This window comes from Chionomys nivalis, chromosome 8, assembly GCF_950005125.1.
Source record: "Chionomys nivalis chromosome 8, mChiNiv1.1, whole genome shotgun sequence".
Taxonomy (NCBI): domain Eukaryota; kingdom Metazoa; phylum Chordata; class Mammalia; order Rodentia; family Cricetidae; genus Chionomys; species Chionomys nivalis.
In genome coordinates, this window is record NC_080093.1 from 29,499,362 (window position 1) to 29,519,300 (window position 19,939).

General features: G+C 36.8%; 1 protein-coding gene across 2 annotated transcripts in view; it reads right to left on the bottom strand.

Moving 5' to 3' along the window:
* Positions 1–19,939, bottom strand: part of Jak2 (Janus kinase 2) — a 63,774-nt gene that overhangs the window by 15,589 nt on the left and 28,246 nt on the right. For both annotated transcript variants that reach the window (XM_057777619.1, XM_057777618.1), the window contains exons 7-18: positions 19,151–19,472; positions 18,332–18,451; positions 16,940–17,097; positions 15,058–15,169; positions 13,459–13,645; positions 12,763–12,890; positions 10,121–10,255; positions 5,438–5,525; positions 4,562–4,689; positions 3,278–3,416; positions 1,775–1,926; positions 1,476–1,626 (exon numbers count right to left, since the gene is read on the bottom strand). In XM_057777619.1, the coding sequence (XP_057633602.1) occupies positions 1,476–1,626; positions 1,775–1,926; positions 3,278–3,416; positions 4,562–4,689; positions 5,438–5,525; positions 10,121–10,255; positions 12,763–12,890; positions 13,459–13,645; positions 15,058–15,169; positions 16,940–17,097; positions 18,332–18,451; positions 19,151–19,472 (1,820 nt within the window). The remainder of the gene's footprint in view (positions 1–1,475; positions 1,627–1,774; positions 1,927–3,277; positions 3,417–4,561; positions 4,690–5,437; positions 5,526–10,120; positions 10,256–12,762; positions 12,891–13,458; positions 13,646–15,057; positions 15,170–16,939; positions 17,098–18,331; positions 18,452–19,150; positions 19,473–19,939) is intronic.

Consider the following 19,939-nt stretch of genomic DNA (forward strand, 5'->3'; position numbering starts at 1 on the left):
GACCAGCATGGAGACACGGGAATAATGAGACACAGTTCACACAGCAATTCTGGAAAGAAGTCTCAGGGTTCATTTAAATCCTGAAGATCACCTGTGTTTATTCTCCAAACAGCTTTTACCTCCCAAGGTAAACTGAGGGGGAAATTCATTAGCACTCTGTTTCCACGGTAGCAGGACTAAAGTCATGTCTGCAGCTCTGTCACTAGCTTGGATTAACACCTCTTCCCAGGCGGTCGCCATAATTACAAAGAAGGAGCAGCACAACATCAGCATCCTGACCTCAGGAGACAGCCAGTCTGAAGATGCTTTTAGCACCTCAGCTGCTATTGTGGCTTGAGAGTTTTGCTGCCAATACAATGCAAAAATATGTGGCCTGTATAATATTGCCCCCACACAGGGAAACTCAAAACTATTTAGATTATATTAATAGGAGCCTTTAATTATTACCCAGACTTTCAAGATAGGTTTTCAAGGGGTAAATTACTCCAAAATAGGTAGTTTCGGTATTCATGAAGTAAGGTTCTATTCCAATTCCTGCGGTGAGGAAGGTGTGTTGCTGACTAACTATGGGACGGGCATACACTTACCTCAGCATTCTAAAGGATGTAGGGACAGACAAAAATAAGTCTACCTCATATTTAAAAAAATAAGTCAATTATAAAATAGATGGTAACTAGAAAAATCAAAAGGGGTGATGTTAAAAACTCCATGCAGCCAAATTAACAAATGTAATCAAATAAACATGCTTCTCATTAACTGACAAACTAAATATATATTGGATTCTAAAACTCTCGTGACATACACAGACAATAAATTTTATTGTAGTGATATTTCGTTTGTATTTTAACAAATAAAGATTACCTGAAGATCAGAGTGCAGAGCTAAGCCACTAGGGACCAGGCAGTAATAGCTCACACCTTTAATCCCAGGATTTGGGAATCCCACACTTTTGATCCCAGTATTAGGGAGGTGGAGACAGGAAGGGATATGGCTTGGCATAAGGGGAATATAAGGTAGGAAGAGACAAGAGCTCAGATGCAGTCTGGAGTTGCAGTCTGAGCATACAGTCTGAGCATACAGTCTGAGCATACAGTCTGAGGATTTGTAGAGACAGGATCACCCCTTCAGTCTGAGGAGTCAGTAGAGGGAAAAGGTCTCTCTAGTGGCTGGCTAGACTGCTTCTCTGACCTCGCAGCTTTCAACCCCTAATATCTAACTCCAGGTTTTTATTATTAATACCAATTAGAACTCATGCTGCATTTCTGTGATTAAGTTTTCTTGTTCAGACAAATAAGTAAATAAAATTAGGTTTTGGAAGGAGAAAAGATCTATTTAAAAATACCGTCCAGTCAAGCACAACATGTACAGCATTCACATGAATGGAAGAAATGAAGGCTTTCTTAGACAGGACTGCAAAATAAGAAAACAACAGAGAGAAAGCCAGTGATCAATGAGATGGCCCCATCAGTACTCACCTGGAGTAAACAGGCTATTAAGATCACGGATGACAGCTCTGAAGGCAGGCCTGAAATCTGGCTCATAATCCATGCAATTGTTTATAAGGTTCGCTAATTCTGTCCACTTAGGTGCAGGAAGCTGATGCTTATCTTCATAAAACTGCAACTTCTACAATGAAAGAACCGAATGCTAAGAATGAATTCTATAGCACTTTTATTTACCTTCTTTTCAGAATCAGATGATGGGCTATGAAATACCACACCATGTGAAAGAACCTTGAAGAATCAGCCTGTCCCTCCAGGCTGGACGCACTTACCCTTTGCGAGTCCAGAGCACTCAGGGGCTTGTCTCCTCCGCTGCAGATTTCCCACAGAGTAGTACCAAAACTCCACTTGTCTGTTGCCAGATTTAGATTTTTAGGATTTTCAATGCATTCAGGTGGTACCCATGGTATTCTCTCCTGAAGAACTTTTAAACAGGAACAACTATAGTTAAAAAAGCTCCGCAAACCATTATTTTCTATGTGAATAGTTTTCAAACTGATTTGAATGATTAAGTCTTTTGTGGTTGTAGAGGACTGGTCTGGTTCATGCTTGCTAAGTTTGAGCTGAATGATCCTTGAAATCTTACTTCAGGAACTAGCTTTAACAATTAAGATCCACAAAGACTGAGTAACTCCCCACAGTTATACCATTTTTAATAGTTGTTGGAATTAGGATCATGTGCAATGAATTTTGGATCAACTAAACTTCTCTCATTAAACTGAAATGTCTCACCTGGCATGCCATTTTCATTACCTTCCATTAGTCCTGTTTCTCTCTCACAGAAAGAAATATACAAAATTTGCCTTAAATTGGCTCTCAATATTTAAAAAATATTTGCAGCATATAAGTGATACAAATACTGTCACATCATTGGTGGTCAGAGGCCATTATTGATGGTCAGAGGCCATTATGACAAAGCCCAACAGACATCTTTACAGCAGACAATGATTAAATTATACCAAGATATTCTCAGTATGGAATTGACAGACTGGGTAAGATTCATTCACGGAGTTCCCCAAATAAAGCTTCTGCAGTTCTTGACTCCACAACAAAGAACATATCTAAGGAAGGAAGCTGTGGGGTAATTCTCCTTTGTGGAATTCAGACACAGGGAATGAGGACATTACACCTTTTGGTAAAACAATATGGACAGCTTTCCACACAGCATGGAGATTAAAGAGTTCATCAGTTCCTCTCTCCTTTACCATAGAGATTTTTTTCTATTTTAACTTCTCATTCAAAAAAATAAATCCAAGATCTAAAAACCCAGAAAGATTTTCCTCTCAACATTACTATCTTATTATCATTGTCCTTACTGCAGAGTTAGCCATCAAAGTAGCCTTGACTACACCAGAATACTGTACATCACTGTACAAATTAAGTAAGGTAAGATACAGCAAGCAATATGGCTTAAGTAGATAAATGTGCCTGCAGCCAGTTCAATCCTGAGAACTCACGTGGTAGGAGAGGACCAACTCCCACTACGTTACCTTCTGATTCCACACATGTGCTCTGGCACATGCAGGTCCTCCATACACACATATACACACAATAATAATTTCACAGTCTATGGTGACATGGTTAAACAAAAGAATAACTGGAAATGATCACAATTTAGCTATAACTTAATTTAAACTACTACAAGTAGTAGCTAAATGTCATTAGAAAGCAAGAACATTAATAAACTAGAATTAAAGGAAAATTAACAGTATAATTTTTATGGTACCACCCAAATAAAACTTAAGAAAGCCAAATATGATCAGCACAGAACTTACTGTCCTTTGGTAGAACTGTAATGCTAATGCCAGGGTCACTAAGTTTGATGAAAGGTGGATTCCCTGTTTTCCTGTCTTCTTCTCTGATTAGCAGGATATTTTTGGCACACACATTCCCATGAATAAGGGATTTTTCTTCCTATTAAAGTTAAATGCACATACATTCAAACAGCAATAAATACATACGTGTGCATATAACATGCCCAAAGCTACAACATAGATTTAAAGAAGACAGAAGACAGCATAGTAAATACTCGGAGGCATACTTTGAGACAATAAAAGGAAGTCTTTGGTTTCTTCAACTGATGCAGTATTTTTACCCACACTGAAATGAGCGTTACTTTTTAAAGGAGAGATTCCAAACGATAAGTACTTCCTGGTGGTGACCAGCATTAGGAAAGACGATTTCTAGTGCAGTAAATGTTCACTACAACCGGGGGAACTCCGGTATTCACACCGCTGTCAGCACTGCTCAGGAACACTGTCTACAGACACCACAGGTGTCTTCTGCTATCACAGCGCATGGTATGCGTCTATAAATTTTTGGTTAAAATTTCTAAACCTAGAAGTGTTGTGGAATATTATTTTAACTGTGTAAAGGTGCGTTACATTAGTTTCTGCTGCTTTTGTTAACAATGCAAAGATGTGTTACATTTGTTTAAATAAAATTAACCTGGGGTCAGTACGCTAAATTAGCTGACAGGAAGCGGTAGGGAGAAACTAAGTGTAGCAAGGGTTCTAAAGGGAGGGCTGAGCAGGACTCCTGGTTTTGCAAGTGGCAAGCAGGAGAGAAGATTAGCTACTTGTTATTCAGCCTCTCTGAGCAAGCAGAATTTCACCTCAACCTTTGCATCCTGAGTTCTACAGAGGGAAAAGATCTAGTTTTCTTTAGAGCTGCACCTGAGAGAACAGAATTCCCACCTGGTTGTGGCCCTTGCGGGCCTGAACTGCTGCTGGTAGCTGAGGTGTTACAATTGCCAGATGGGATAGCAGTTGCTTAAGGTGCAGCCACTGCAGTGAATGCAAAACAACAGAAGTGATATAAAATATGGGTGTCTATGGTAGTTCCAAGAGATTGATGGGATAACAGCACTGTCTTTCAAAGCTGATTTACTATCTGCATAATGTCTGTAATACTACCTTTCAACAAGTAACATTATTTTGAATGACTTAGCATTCATTCCAAGATTTACTTCTGGTTGCCAAGTTAAAATAACTATATTACTTTTATGAAATAAAACAGTAAGTTTTAGTTTTTTAAAAAAGAATACAGCAATTACTTACTAGAAAATGCATGGCCCATGCCAACTGTTTAGCCACTCCAAGTTTCCATAATATATTTATGGAATTTTTGTTTTTTTTCAGGTATGTATCCAGTGATCCAAATTTTACAAACTCTTGAACCAGAATGTCTGCATTAAAATATAAGTAATAATAAAGTTCAAGTATACATCCTATTAAAAACGTATAATTCAAAATTTCAAAATACTTGTGTTATTTGTGGATACAATATGTAAATAAATGAAGTAAACTGTACTAATTTCAAGGAAACTTAGTGGATACACATCATTATACTTTTGTATATTTAGTTTATTCCAAACAGTAAGAGGTAGGACTCTAAACAATTTATACCTAACACAAACTTATATATATATATATATATATATATCATAGTATATTTTACACAGTGCAAATATACATACTCCAGCATAACTGGAGAATCTACCTAGTGCCAATAATCAGTCACTTCAACCAGTTTCATTAATAATTCAGTCTCATTTATATGCTTTGTTCTCATAATTATAAATAAGCTTGTACTGAAAAGGGCCAGTTGCTCCAGGGTTACATGAGTTACCCATAATCTATACTGTTATGTGCACACAAAAGCTTGTACTTGTTTTCTGCACAAAAAAGCTGTAATACTCCATCCATCATTATATTATATGCTATTATAACAAGCCATATTAACTGTATTTGGCATTTTAACTTTAAACGCCAGTTTCCTTTTTCATGAATATAACTGTACAGACCACAATGCTTTCAAGTTCCACAGTATTTGTAATTCCATGGTTGTACAGGTACCTCCAATAGTTAGTCCTAAATAACAACTCTCTGAGAAAGGTACAACATTAACAAAGGAAAGCCAGTGGCTTTACTTACTCTCCTCTCCACAGACACATACTCCATAATTCAAAACCAAGTGCTTGTGAGAAAGCTGGCTCATCATGCTTGCTGCTTCAAAGAAAGACTAAGGGGGAAGAGGAAACAAGAAATGTGAAGGAATTGTGTTCAGTGATGTCCGTAGGTATGCAAAATTCAAAAGGATACTGACTTAAGAGAAATATTCTATGTCTTACTCTCAGTTGGACATTACATTTTTTTAGTACAGTGCCTTTCAAACGTATTCTTTTTAAATATTTACTTATTGAGACAGGGTTTCTCTGTGTAGCCCTGGCTATCCTGGAACTCACTCTGTAGACCAGATTGGCTTTGAACTTACAGAGATCTGCCTGCCTCTGCCTCCCAAGTACTGGGATTAAAGAAGTGCCCTATACCCAGCTTCAAGCTTATTCTTAAAATTGTGGAGAAAGATCTTTTCCCATTCTGTAGGCTGCTGTTTCATCTTGTTGACCATGTCCTTTGCTTTACAGAAGTTTCTCAGTCCCATTTATTGTTTCTCTCAGTGTCTGTGCTACTGGGGTTATATTTAGGAAGTGGTTCCCTGTGCCAATGTGTTCAAGTGTACTTCCCACTTTCTCTTCTGTGAGGTTCAGTGTGGCTGGCTTTATGTTGAGGTCTTTGATCCATTTGGACTTGAGTTTTGTGCATGGTGATAAATATGGATCTATTTTCATTCTTCTACATGTTGATATCCAGCTATGCCAGCACCATTTATTAAACATGTTTTTTTTTCCATTTTATATGTTTTGCTTCTTTGTCAAAAATCAGGTGTTTGTAGATGTGTGGATTAATATCCGGTACTCACTCATAAGTGTTTTTTAAACATAAAGCGAAGAAAACGGCCTACAAATCACATTCCCAGAGAACCTAGACAACAATGAGGACCCTAAGAGAAACATACATGGATCTAATCTACATGGGAAGTAGAAAAAGACAAGATCTGAGTAAAGTGGAAGCATGGGGACCACGGGAGAGGGAAGAAGGGGAAGGGAGAAGAAGGGAGGGGAACAGAGAGAAATGTAGAGCTCAATAAAATCAATAAAAACAAATGAGGAGGAATCTATAAAGCTCTGAGTAGTTATGTTTAAAGGGAACAGCCTCTATATGTAAAGATTTAATAATACCTATAACACAATACTGAAGATAATTAATGCATTTGTAAGTATTTTTAAATCCTATCAATTTAGGTTGGGATGATGGCCCCATGGTTAAGAGCACTGGCTGCTCTTCCAGAGGACCTGTGTTTTTTCCCAGCACCAACATAGCCACCAACAACCATGTGTAATTCCAGTTTCAAGGGATCCTATGCCCTATTCTGACATCCACAGGCACTAGGTACACACATGGTACACAGACATACATGCTGGCAAACACCTACGCATATAAAGTAAAAATAATTAATTAATTGAAAAAATAAACCCTAAGGATAAATTTTACAGAAAAAAAATAAAATCCTAGAATCTTCTACAGTCTCATCATGCAGTCATAGATGTTCCTTAAAAAAATTAAGGGGGCTGGAGAGACTGACTGTTCTTCCAGAGGACCTGGGTTTAATTCCCAGCACCCACATAGCAGCTCACACTGTCTGAAAATCTAGTTCCGGGGGATTTAACACCTTTATACTAATGCACATAAAATAAAGTTAAATAAATCATAAAAAAACTTAAAAATTAAAAGAAAATCACAATTTTGCTAGAACTCGAGGAGCTAGTAAAGAATCTCTAGAGTACAGAAGGAATGAGCATGCGGCTAGTCAGCTTTCATACTATATATATCCATCCCCGCTCTTTCTACAGCTAATCATTTTTGTTTAATATACAATGTCATTTGTCAGGCTAGCTTGTCCCTGCTCTGCACTGATTTTTCCCCCTTACTATTACCTTTTCTTCTCTCAAAGAACCTAGTCTGCTTTGGTTTGTAAGATCTGTGTACCTCAGTCTCATGGGAGACAAGAACTTCTACACTATCGTTTGACCACTCTTTGCAATCGACCTTTGCCAAAAAGCCCTCACCCCTCCTTTTCTACTTCCAGTCTCCCTCTTCTTCTTGCTCTCCCAGCACCATCCAGTAGTCTTAGAGTGGCTTATTTTTTCTTTTCATTCATACCCATAGGAACTAACATTCCATACATACAGTACTATCAATGTCCCATTATTTCCTAAAATGATTAGTGATTAAGGGAGACTGTTTTATAGTTCAACTATTACTCTATGTTCATAGTGGGTCTATTCCTGGATAGTGACTATTGCTGAGGACAATGTTCTACAAATAGGAAAAAACTGAGCCTAGAGCCTGGTGCCCTGAACATCAGTCTAGCCAAGAACATTATATATGAATGAAACCGTAAAAGAATAAATACATTCTAAAACAAGTAAGGTGGGGAGCAATAGATAAAGATACCCAATGCTGATCTCTGATCTCCAAACACACCCTTACATACATGTATACATATGCCCCTCCACACAACCCCTAAAAACAGAACTTCCATATGACCCAGCTATATCCTACTAGCAATAGCTACACATCTATACGCATTGCCGCTATATTCACAATAGCAAGGAAATGGAAACAGCCTAGATGCCCATCAACTGATGAATGGATAATGACAATGTTAATACATACATATACACAATGAAATATCATTTAGTCATAAAGAGAAGTGAAATCAAAGAGAAGGTAAATGAATGGAACTTGGAAAATAGTATTAGGTGTACTAACTGGGGCTCAAAAGACAAATATCACATGTTCTCTTTAATCCTACCTTCTATTTTTCATGCATGTGAATTTACATGGAAGTACAGAGTTCAAGATACTAGCAAAGAGCTCAAGAGAGGGAAAGATGGGTCTGTAAGGGGAAGGGGAATAACAATGCGTAGAAAGGGATATGTTAGAGATGAAAAGACTGAGGAGAGTAGAGATGTGGGGAGGGAATCAATAAAAACTAACCATATGTGAGATGCCACACATAAGTCAGATAATCTGTAAGCTAATAAAAGAAAAATAAAACAAAAACCCCAAGAATTTGAACAAAGGGATCTTCTCTGTGTCCATAAAGCTGTTCCCAGAAGCCATAGGTTGTTAGGCAAATATCCCAATGCCGGGGGCAAGCTACCTCCCTACACGTGTTGTACAGTGAGGTCTGAGGCCCTCAGAATAATAAAGGCAATTACCACTGTTACTGGTTGTGCACCAAACTATACTCTAAGAGCCCATTGCTAAAGACGCTACAAGCCTTAGTCACAGGGCATGTGCAAATCGTGCTGCATGTTCCCTCCGGATAGCTACCCCTCACAGTGCTGGCTCCTAGGACAAATTTGTTATCAACAGTCTTACTCAACTATGGATCCTGTATGCAACAATACCGATCAATCAGATAATAAATAATATCAAATGGTGCAACTGCTTTCTGATTAGAGTTGAGACTGGCTTCATTGGAGAAATTCATGTCTGGTACTTTAAACCTGGCCGAAAGTTTGTGACTGGGGAGGTCAGAGGCCCAAGTGGTGAAGTTACATCTGTTTTGCTAAATGAACATGATATCCCCAGCAAATTGCCCTGAAAATAACTGTTTCTGCCCACAGATTAGTGCTGCTGTCCCTTTTGGTCTGAGAAGCTGCTTTTTGCAGTGGTCAGCAGTGACCACAGCAACTAATACTGAAAATAAGTGACTCTCAAGTTCTTGGTCATAAATAGGACATCTATATCACCCCTCTGTGATTGTTTGAGTAAGAAACGTCCCCTGTATGGTTCTGTATCTCAACACTTGGTCTCTAGTTGGTGATGCTGTCTGGGAAGGTTAGGGGACCTTTAGGTGAGTCTTGCTAGAGGAAGTAGTTCATGGGGTGATCTCTGAAAGTTTATAGCTCTGTCCACACTTACTGTTCCTGTCCCACCCTGCCTGTATGAGGATGAAAAATGCTATCAGTCAACCTCCTTCTCCTGACGCCATGCCATGCCTCCTCTTTTATGATGGACTCTTATCCTTTTGGAATTACAAGTGAAAATAAATTAAACTCTTTTATAAATAAGTTGCTTTTGGTCATAGAGCTAATTGAAGCAATGTAAAGTTAACTACCATGCCCTACAAGGCCCAAGGACCACTATAGGAGAAAGACTGAGGAAGCACGAGGAATGGGGTATGAACACTGACTCATTCCTGACTGCCATCGTGAACTCAAAGCAGCTATGTTTATCTGACCAGATATACACAAGATGAGGCACCTCAGTACTTGTTCAGGGAGGAGGAGCTCAAGATTCACCATTCCCTAAGGATTTTACTGGTTGACAGGGGAGAGTTTCCTTAATGGTGGAGCCACAGGTAAGGTGACTATATTTCTGTAAACAAATCCTCATGAGCCTCTAAGAGCCCTGATGAAACTCAAAAGGTCCCACACACATTCAAAGACATAAAGTAGAACAGGGTTAGGTGGGAAGAGAAAGAGGATCATTAAATGGGGAGCACGAGAGCTAACAGGGACTGAACATCTGGAATATTCTATAAGTTATAAATACTTCATAATGAAACTTATTATTATACATAGTTAATGTATGCAATAAAAGCATAAATTTTATCAAGTCTCAGACATGCATTTAATGTGCTTGTGAACATACTTCTTTATACAGTATAAGGAGATATATAAAGGATCCAACAAACATACACACCTCTGAATAATTCCTATGTGCTTTATCCAGAACTTTCAAAAGAACTTCTGTTTCATGCAGTTGACCATAGTCTCCAACTTCTCTTCTTACACCTTTAAAAATTTTTGTAAAAGTACCTTGGCCAAGACTTTCATTCTTTAAAAGAAAAAAATTAAGGGGAAAGTGAATAAAGTCAGATGAAGTAAAGGAATCAGGAAGTACATTCAATTAACAAAACTCTTTTAAAAATGGTAAACATTTCCTTTATAAACTGAACCTAAATTTGAGGTTTGAAATTAATTCTCTATTCTTCTTCCTTAAGTGGTAATTAAAATGGAAAACAAGGATTAATAAAGTATATTTTGACTCTATCTTATTTCCACATCTCCTGCAAAAGCTACAATCACACTTTTAAAGAGCTAATATTTGCCTAAACTTGTTTACAAATGATCTTTCCTCCCAGTACAATACAAAGGTAGAACAGCATGGTGTGGGGGCAGCCCTTAGCTGTTGTCTTAGGGACTTTCCCCTACCCACTCCCACTTCTGCTTCTCTTTTTTCTTGTCACTATGTAGCACAGGCTAGCCTTAAACTCAGTACAGTATGCTTCGGACTCTTCATATAAAGAATAATAATACATTTTCCTGTAAAATTGCTTTTTATTAACAAGTAAATAAATACATGAAAGCACCAAAGCATGAAATAAACCAGATACACATCAAGCTATAGCTACTACCACTGCCTCTAGTTCTAACATTTATTTGCATATCTTTCCAGAATGACTGCTGAAGGCCTGCACTCTAAGCAAGACTGACTGTGGTCAAATACAAGCTCTATCTATACTTAGTACTTTACTTTACAGCTCCTGGGTTTTCTGTCATGCATGAAAACCAAAGCCTTTACATTCTGGAATTCCTCTGCTCTTCACTCTCTGTCCCTCTTCCTCTGCCTCTTCCCTCCCTCCAACCCTGTTTGATCTCTTGTTTCTGAGGCTGAGGCTGGCCAGGAATTCACTACTGCACCACAAGTTGGCCTCAAACTTACAATTTTCCTACCTCAGTCTCCTGAGTACAGGCATGACAGGCATAAGCCAAGATACTTAAGTTTAGAAACCCGAGGTTTATTGAGGTGGTGCAAGGGAAGTCATGACTGTGTGCATTCCAGACAAACACCCGGCCACTGAGCTACCTCTGGGCTGTCTTCGAGTTCACTCACGGTGAACAATGTGCTTCCTAAAGATCTGTTAATTGAGTGGCAAGTACAAGAGCAGATTTTTTTCACGTCTATGCCTTTTTCCCTGAAATCTTGTCTTTTAAATAATAATTTTAAATCTTTTCATCTTACTGTTTTCAATTCCTTTCTAAAGATACCTGCATTTTATGGTGTCTACTTGAAAATCACACGAAGTTATTAGAAGTCTAAGTTTGATGTCTGTTTGGTTTGATGACTCCTACTTAATCCTGGATAATCTCCCCGTATGCTTCAATTTTTTAATATAAAGCTCATGCCTGGAGTTGGTTTTATCTATAGGAATCTGGACGCCTACATTAAAAGAACATTTTCTTTCATTCTTTTTTGGTTGTTTGGGTTTTTTAAGACAAGGTGTCATATAGCCTCGTATAGCCTTCAGCTTTTTATGTAGCTAAGGACGGCCTGGAACTTCAGATATGCCTGCCCGTCTCCCCCCAAGTGCTGGGATTATATTCCTGACTCAGAGTATGTTTTTGGTGTTTCTCCCAAGCATATGTGGTACCGTCTTTAACTTTCTAGCTTAGTGTTTTTCAGATCATGTAGGTAATGAATATAATGTAGGTAATATAGTAAAGCCTAACGCAAAAACTCAGGAACTCCTCTTTTTTTAAGTCAAAACAGACAATATTAATTTTCTTCTCCTCTGGCTAGGAGGTAAAATTTTCACATTCTATAGAATAAATGTATATTCTTCAGGTCCCAGCTCTTTTCAGAGGTAAATCTCACTTTTAATTCCTGCCCTTGAACAAATCTAGGATCAGCCCTCTTTCTTTATAATGCTTTTCATTTTAACCTCCATAATAAAAAGACTAAACTCTAGCCCTCTCATAGACCACATAATAGTCAAATCATCACCTCGTACATACTATTTTGTTTTCAGTTCCTTAAAGATAACCTACTAAATTCCTCTTACTGGCTTGTATATGAGGGAGCCAAGACAGATGTCTTTTGTAGAAGATCTTTAACTTTTAAAATTTACAATTTAAAAATATTTTTAAGTTTCCATTATTAACTTTGCTAACTGCTCCTGCAAGACTGGCATATTTCTAGGATTTATGAATTTTATGAATTGTATAAATGATATGAATCTTGAAATTCATGTCAAATTTTTTATAAAGTAATCTATTTAACTTTATTTGATGTACATTGGTTTAAAGGTGTAGATTCCCTGGAACTAGAGCTACAGACAGTTGTGAGCTATCATGTGGGCGTTGGGAATTGAACCTGGGTCCTCTGAAAGAACAGCCAATGCTCTTAACCACTGAGCTGTCTCCCCAGCCCCTCAAGTAAAATTTTATTATGTAAGCTTATAATAAAATATATAAAATATCACAGGAGTGTACTAGCAGGTAAGAAATAAAAGATATTACTTTTAAAAAGACAAAAACAATTACTAATATCTGGCAACTTACAAATACCAAGTCTTCATTTCTGATTTTGTGAAACACCATCTGGTTCACATTATTATGCCTCTGTAATGTTGGTGAGATCTGAACATCAGAAATACCATTGGTTCTGAAGACAAGAAGGTTTGATTTGTCTGTAAGAGAAAACAAACTACAGATGTCTATGTTTCATATGTGTGGGAATCTGTATATAATCAAAGCATACCAAAAATACAAACTGCTCAAAGCTGTGACATGAGTGTGCTGTGCCTAAGAATTCTCAACAGTTGCTTAGTTACTTTAAGAGTTTTATTCCACTCTGACTGACAGAAGAAACACATTCAAACTTACAACCACTTCTTAACAAATTTTTTCTGGGAATTTTAAAGTTATTTTAAGAGATTTCCAATCTTACTATTTTATTTTAAAAACAAGAAACTAAAATCCTAAACACATATGAAGTATTAACTTAAAGCACACAGGGATTTGGTAGTGAGACTGTTCAGTTCCATAAGTGAGTGGCTGACAGGCTGCAAGCATTTATCTTTAAGATACCATCGTAGAATGGAGTTTCTGGTCACTCCCATGCTATACGTACCAAGGGACACCAGAAAAATCAACTTGCTTTCATACAACACTGCCTTTTGCTACTTCTTTCCAAATCTTCACCCACCACATGCAATCTAAGGCTAGCCTCTCTAAAAAACTGGGGAGTTATATTACCTTTTGGCTTAGGGGGACAGCATTTAGTAAACTGGAAGATGATACTGTCTGAGCGCACAGTTTCCATCTGGTAGCAATTCAAAAGGTCCTTAAGATTACTGAAGTTCTTCTTAGTCCCACTGAGATTGTACTCTCTGTTTTCATTCTTCATAATCAAACAGTGTTTATATTCAATAACATTTTCTCGCTATGTAAGTTTAAAAAAAAAAAAAGAGGGAAAATCACATTGGTAATCATGCATGTTATTTGCCCAAAGGGGATATCATAAAAACAACCGAGTATTTAGACATTTAAACAGTAAATCCTAAAGCAGTGCCCCAAGAAGGCATCTAATCACAGAGCCATATCCTCCAGAAGATAACATGTGTGATTTCATTAGAAGAAATACTGAGTAACAACAACTCCATCTGTAGTGGCTTCCCGTCCCACACTGATGCAGCACATGCCTTTCACCAGCTTCCTCCTCCTCTACTCTGTGCATTGTCGCAGTCTGGTTTGATTATTAGTATTTTATTGCTAGGGCCTCCCTAAAAGGACTGACTCCTTTCCACAGCAAAGACGCATATTCCATTGTACACTATTCTGCTTTTTAAGTTCTCTAATATGGCATTTTTAGGGTTTTTTTGTTTGTTTGTTTGTTTGTTTTGGCTTTTTGAGACAGGGTTTCTCTGTGTAGCCCTGGCTGTCCTGAAACTAGCTCTGTAGATAAGGCTGGCCTTGAACTCACAGAGATCCGAGATCCACCAACCTCTACCTCCCAAGTGCTGGGATTAAAGGCATGCGCCACCACTGCCCGGCTACTTTCTGTATTTTCAAAAAGTAAAATAAATCTGGATGTTGCTACAAATATTCTCAAGATTTAGACCTCATAACTGACTAATACATTTTTTTAAATATTTATTTATTTATTTATTATGTATACAATATTCTGTCTGTGTGTATGCCCGAAGGCCAGAAGAGGGCGCCAGACCTCTTCACAGATGGTTGTGAGCCACCATGTGGTTGCTGGGAACTGAACTCAGGACCTTTGGAAGAGCAGGCAATGCTCTTAACCACTGAGCCATCTCTCCAGCCCTAATACATTTTTAAAGATAACTACAGACAGTAAACAGTCTTCTATGAGATCCAAGTTCATAAGCATTTAAGAGCAAGGTTTCATTGCACTCTTACATCTAAAACATATATTAGAATTAGAAAGGTGAAAGTACTGTCATGTTTCTGCTGCTCTATGCTGTTCCAGCTAGAAACCACTGCTAGTCATCAGAAAATGTTCTTTTCACTGATTTTCTTCTACGATTTGGTAAATATTTTGGTTGTTTTTTTATTTTGTGAGTAGACTTAAGTATACTTAATGAAATACCACTTAACACATAATACTCAAATATAAAAAATACAATATTAAAGAAAAGGCATTATATGTCATTTACATATTTACATAAATGCTATAGATTATTTTATAGTATATGAAGGTATACTAAGCATTATTGTGCCTGTTTCCATATCAAGAACTATAATTCTGAGCATTAAAAATGAACTACTTCATGATAGATAAATACAGATTACACAACATGTTACTATTAATAAATATGACACACTAACCTCAACAGCAAAGGTCAGAAAGTATTTGTTAAAGTCCTTAGGGCTACACCGAAGTACATACAGTCCCGTCTGGTTCCCTGCCTTCTTTAGTTTACTAATGGCAAAATCCATTCTAAAAGTTAAGAAGAAATAATGTGAACAGCAGCGTGCACAATGTAACCATGACAGAAGGCCACAATAATCAAATAAAATTAAAGAAAGTTTTCAGAAGACTCCCCTATTATATATATTTACAAATTATTTTTCAAGGGAAAGAAACCAAATTATCGAGTTATTTTGCAATGAGTTCAAACCAATTCAATGGACAACTATACTATAAGACACGACAAACACAGTAAAACCACAAAAATCTGTTCATTTAACGTTATGCTTTCTGATTAGAAATTGAGTAATTAAGAAAAATACTCCCATAAAACTTCATTTAACAGTGATGACAGTATATTATAAATTATTTCTCATGTCTCTTCTATCACAGAAGTACTACTACAAAAATTATCTTTCTATATTTAAAACATATCAGCTCTAACTTGTAGTGACTGGAAATACTAATCTTAAAATTTGTTATGTGAGAGCAGGGCATGGTGGCGCACACCTTTAATTCCAGCACTAGGGAGTCAGAGGTACGCAAATCTCTGTGAGTTTGAGGTCACCCTGGTCTACAAAGCGAATTCCAGGACAATCAGAGCTGTTAGAGAAACCCTGTCTTGAAAAGAAAATTTGCCATATGCAAAAACAAAACAACAACAAAAAAAACCTTGCTATGTGCACAAAATTTGAAGATGCAGAATTTGAAATCAAGACGTAATTTATATAAAAATAAGAAAGCCTGCAAAGGTGTGGGTCATGGAGGAGTTGTCCTGATGTTTTTATTACCAAGCTGAAACAAGAGTCACCTGGGAATAGGGAGGAAGAAGAAAAACAGGGCATGCAGTACAGAACAGAGGAAGGAAGTAGATTAAAATACGGCTTAATTAAATCATAAAAACTAGTTCAAAAAAACCCTGAGCAAAGGCTGAGCTTACATAATTAATAATAAGTCTCTGTAGTTATCTGTGAGCTGGTGCCCACAGAAAAACCCGTCTACAGGGGATGACCTGCAAGTGTAAGTCAATTAGCCTTTTGCTCCCCAAGTTGCTTCTGCTCAGCAACAGAAAGCAAACTAGAACAGAAATTCTTAGCCATGTGTAGGTATATAAAGGTAAAGAAACTAAAACATAAGTAAATATAAAATTCAAACCATGCTTACTGAGAATGTCCAAACAATGAACCTATTCAGCATGTGGAGTTCCACTGCACAGTGCTAACCTTGAAATATGGGTATAACGCACACTTTGTGTTTAAGCTTCAATAGAGGTTAAACTACTCAAAAATAATGTCAAATTTCAAATTTAGCACTGTGGCTCCTTCACAGAATCTCAAAGTCAGTACTACATAACAGGAGAACGGTTTAGTTTGTTTGCTTTCAGTGCTGGAAGAGTGATTGAATACTGAGCTACAGCCCTAGACACTGTTTCTTAAATACCATTTCAGATGAACAGCTTATCACACCAAGAATGTGGAATATACAGAGGAGGATTGTACATTCACTTCAGAAGAATTCATCTCGCTCTGGAGACCAGGACACATCAAGTGTTTTCCTGTATACACAGAATTCTTCCTTTATATTCTCCGTCTTCCCGCCATGATGAAGGTCTCTCACTGGAACCAGGTGCTTTCAGCTGGCCCAAAAGCTCCCAGACTGTGCCTGTCTGTTCCTTAATGTTAGAATCACAGGCACATAGAGCTATGCCTGGAATTCAAATCAGGTCCTTCTGCTTGCAAAGCAAGTGCTCTTACCCACCAAGCCAGTTCCCAAAATGTCCTTTTGAAGGTGACTACTCACGAGATGGGGCCATGGCAGTTGCTGTGCATGTTCTCCAGCACAGATGGGGGGGCCACCTCCTTACAGAGGTAGTGGTGTGCGTCCGCAGTGAGTCGGTAATAGCCGTCAATCAAGGACACAAATGACAGGGCTTCTCTTAACGAGCTAAGCTCTATTTCCTAATTAGAAAAGAAACCACATCATTAAAAATAAATCAAGTTCTAATTGTTCAAATCTTTTATAACTTCCAATTACCCTGCCTGATCTAACAAATTCTTATGTCTGATTCTTAGGACCCTGCCAAATATGGGCTTACCACATCTTCTCAGTTACAGTCACTCAGCATCCATAATTTAACTATAATCCTCAATGACCCTGCTAGACTCAATTAGAAATGTAATCTATATAAAGGTTAAAATTAATTATAATTATGAACATTTATTTTTATATACTTCTCAGGATAACATACATGTGCTAGAAACTAAAATGTTAGGATAGGGAACTATGCTGTGATTTTTATTAAAATACATATTTATGAACATTCAATAAGTCAAAAATGTGACACTTTACCTAACAGTAAACCACATACACATATTTTAAAAGTATTTTCATATATCAAAATAGTCAATATAGTTGAATAATATAAAAATAAAGCTCAACTTATAGCAGTAAGAAAAATGTAGTATGTTGAGTTAAACTTAACTAAAAACTTGATCATCTTACGTTTCAAAATATTCTTGTACAATGCAACATAATTTCTAAATACACAGAAAATGAACTATGTTCTTGGATAAGGAAATTCAAAATCATATAAATATAAATATATATCCTAACTGGGCACAGTGGCTCACACCTTTAATTTCAGCACTTGGGAGGCAGAGGCAGGTGGATCTCTATGAGCTCCAGGACAGCCAAAACTACATAGTAAGACCCTATCTCAGAAAAAATAAAATAAAACAACAAAATCCTTAATAAATTTCTAAATTGCCACAATCTCAAGGAGAATGCCAGCAGGTACTACAGCTGATATATATAAAGGAAAACAAGACAAATATAATATTCAAAACATCAACAGATTCAACTTAAGAAAATGATGATTACAAGGGTAATAGGAAGGTTTCCACCTTCCTCCCCGCCTCTCACCTAATCTCACAGACTGCTGAAGTCTGAATACGAGGGAATTAAGTACAACCCAGAATTGGCAAAGATAATAAGTAACTGGGTCTTTCTATTATAGTATGCATAAATATTTGTAATAAGACTGTTGATATACACACAAAAATCTGCACACAATAAGATGTTTGCTGGGCTGGTATTTTTTGATCATACTATAACTAGAATACATAAGTAACTCTAAAATACTTCTGAAAAATTCTAAAATGTAACCACTTCTTATGCATAATACAAACTTACCAAAATTTTACCATCTTGCTTATGGATAGTTACAATTCTACTTTCATTTGAGCATTCCTGGTTTGCTTGCTTAATACTGACATCAATAATATCAGGAAAATCACAATATAACTGTAAATCCTGTAATTAAGAGCATTTAAATAGTTACAATGCCATTTCAAACAAGGATTAAAAGGTGAGATACAATTCTTTAAAGAGATTTGATAGCAATGTATAGACATTAAATGTGATTACATGTCCTAAAAACTGAATCCACGACTGTTTATCTATCTTGCTTTGACTTCAAAATGAGAACACTAAAGTATGACAGGAACTTTATGTGATATAGAACTTTACCCACTTAATATTAACAAGAACAATTGTCAGAAAATTGGAGAATTATCGACTGTGGTTAAAAAAATATGATAATACTAAATCTCTCAAACAATATATATGACTTATACATATGAAAAACTTAAACATTGCAAAGAAAACATAATAAGACTAATTATATTATCAAAATCAGTTAAAGTTTTCATTTAGTTTTATGATTGTGTTTAAATGTCAATGATAGTGAAAGAACAAAGGAAACAAAGTTAACTTAAAATCACTTAGACAACTCAATCCTTTTCAGAAACTGTAATAAAGTCATTACTAATTATTTTGTCACAAAATTAAATAAAACATTTAAGAACTACAGTTACAACTTTGATGACTTTACACAAATAAAATTCCTATTAGCAGAAAAAAATCAAGTATATATTCAAATAACTAAATTTAGTTTGCTTTTACAGCCATTGTGCTTAACATAAAGAACAAGAACGTATCATTAAGGATTACCTGTTCTGCCAGTGTCTCACTTTCTTTATGTCTCCCTCTTGACCACTGAATTCCACCGTTTCCAGTTATTATAATGGTTGCAAAAATCTCCTCACCTGAAGGACCTCTTGCAGATTCTTTAACTTCAAATTGCTCTGTGTAGAAGGCAGACTGTAGGGTTTCCAAGTTTATAAGATACTTAAGTTTCAGGTTTCTGGCAGTGGCTTTGCATTGACTGAACTGCTGAATGAATCTGCGAAATCTGTACCTTATTCGCTTCCGGGTTAAAATATGATAGTCTTGAATCTTTGCTCGAACACACTTTGGTAAGAATGTTTTGTAGCTAGAAATAACGAGCACACGCAAAACAAAACTGAGGAAATGAATTCCTACCTTTTCCCACAATAAGCATGTTCTACAGTCAAGTGAAACAAGCTGATGTAACCACCATCTGATACATATGCGAAAACCCTTCACTTGATACTCAAATATCCTGAGTGACAACAGAGTTTAGAACAGAACATATTAATTTTATAATTATCCCTTCAAATATTTCTTCCAATATTCTAAACTTAGTCTTTTCAAAACAAGCAAAATAAATAATGAATACCTGTGATATTCTGTACAACAACTCAACTTCTTCCTACTGAGGGCTCTGCTAAGGAAAAGAACACTTCCACAACTTTTTATTGAATTTCTGAGTATGTCAGTATATGCAGAAGAGGACACCTATGTGTGCTGGTGTACTTGCTGTGTGCATCCTCAAGTGGGGACCAGAAGTCAAGGTAGGTGTCTTTATCACTCCCCTCT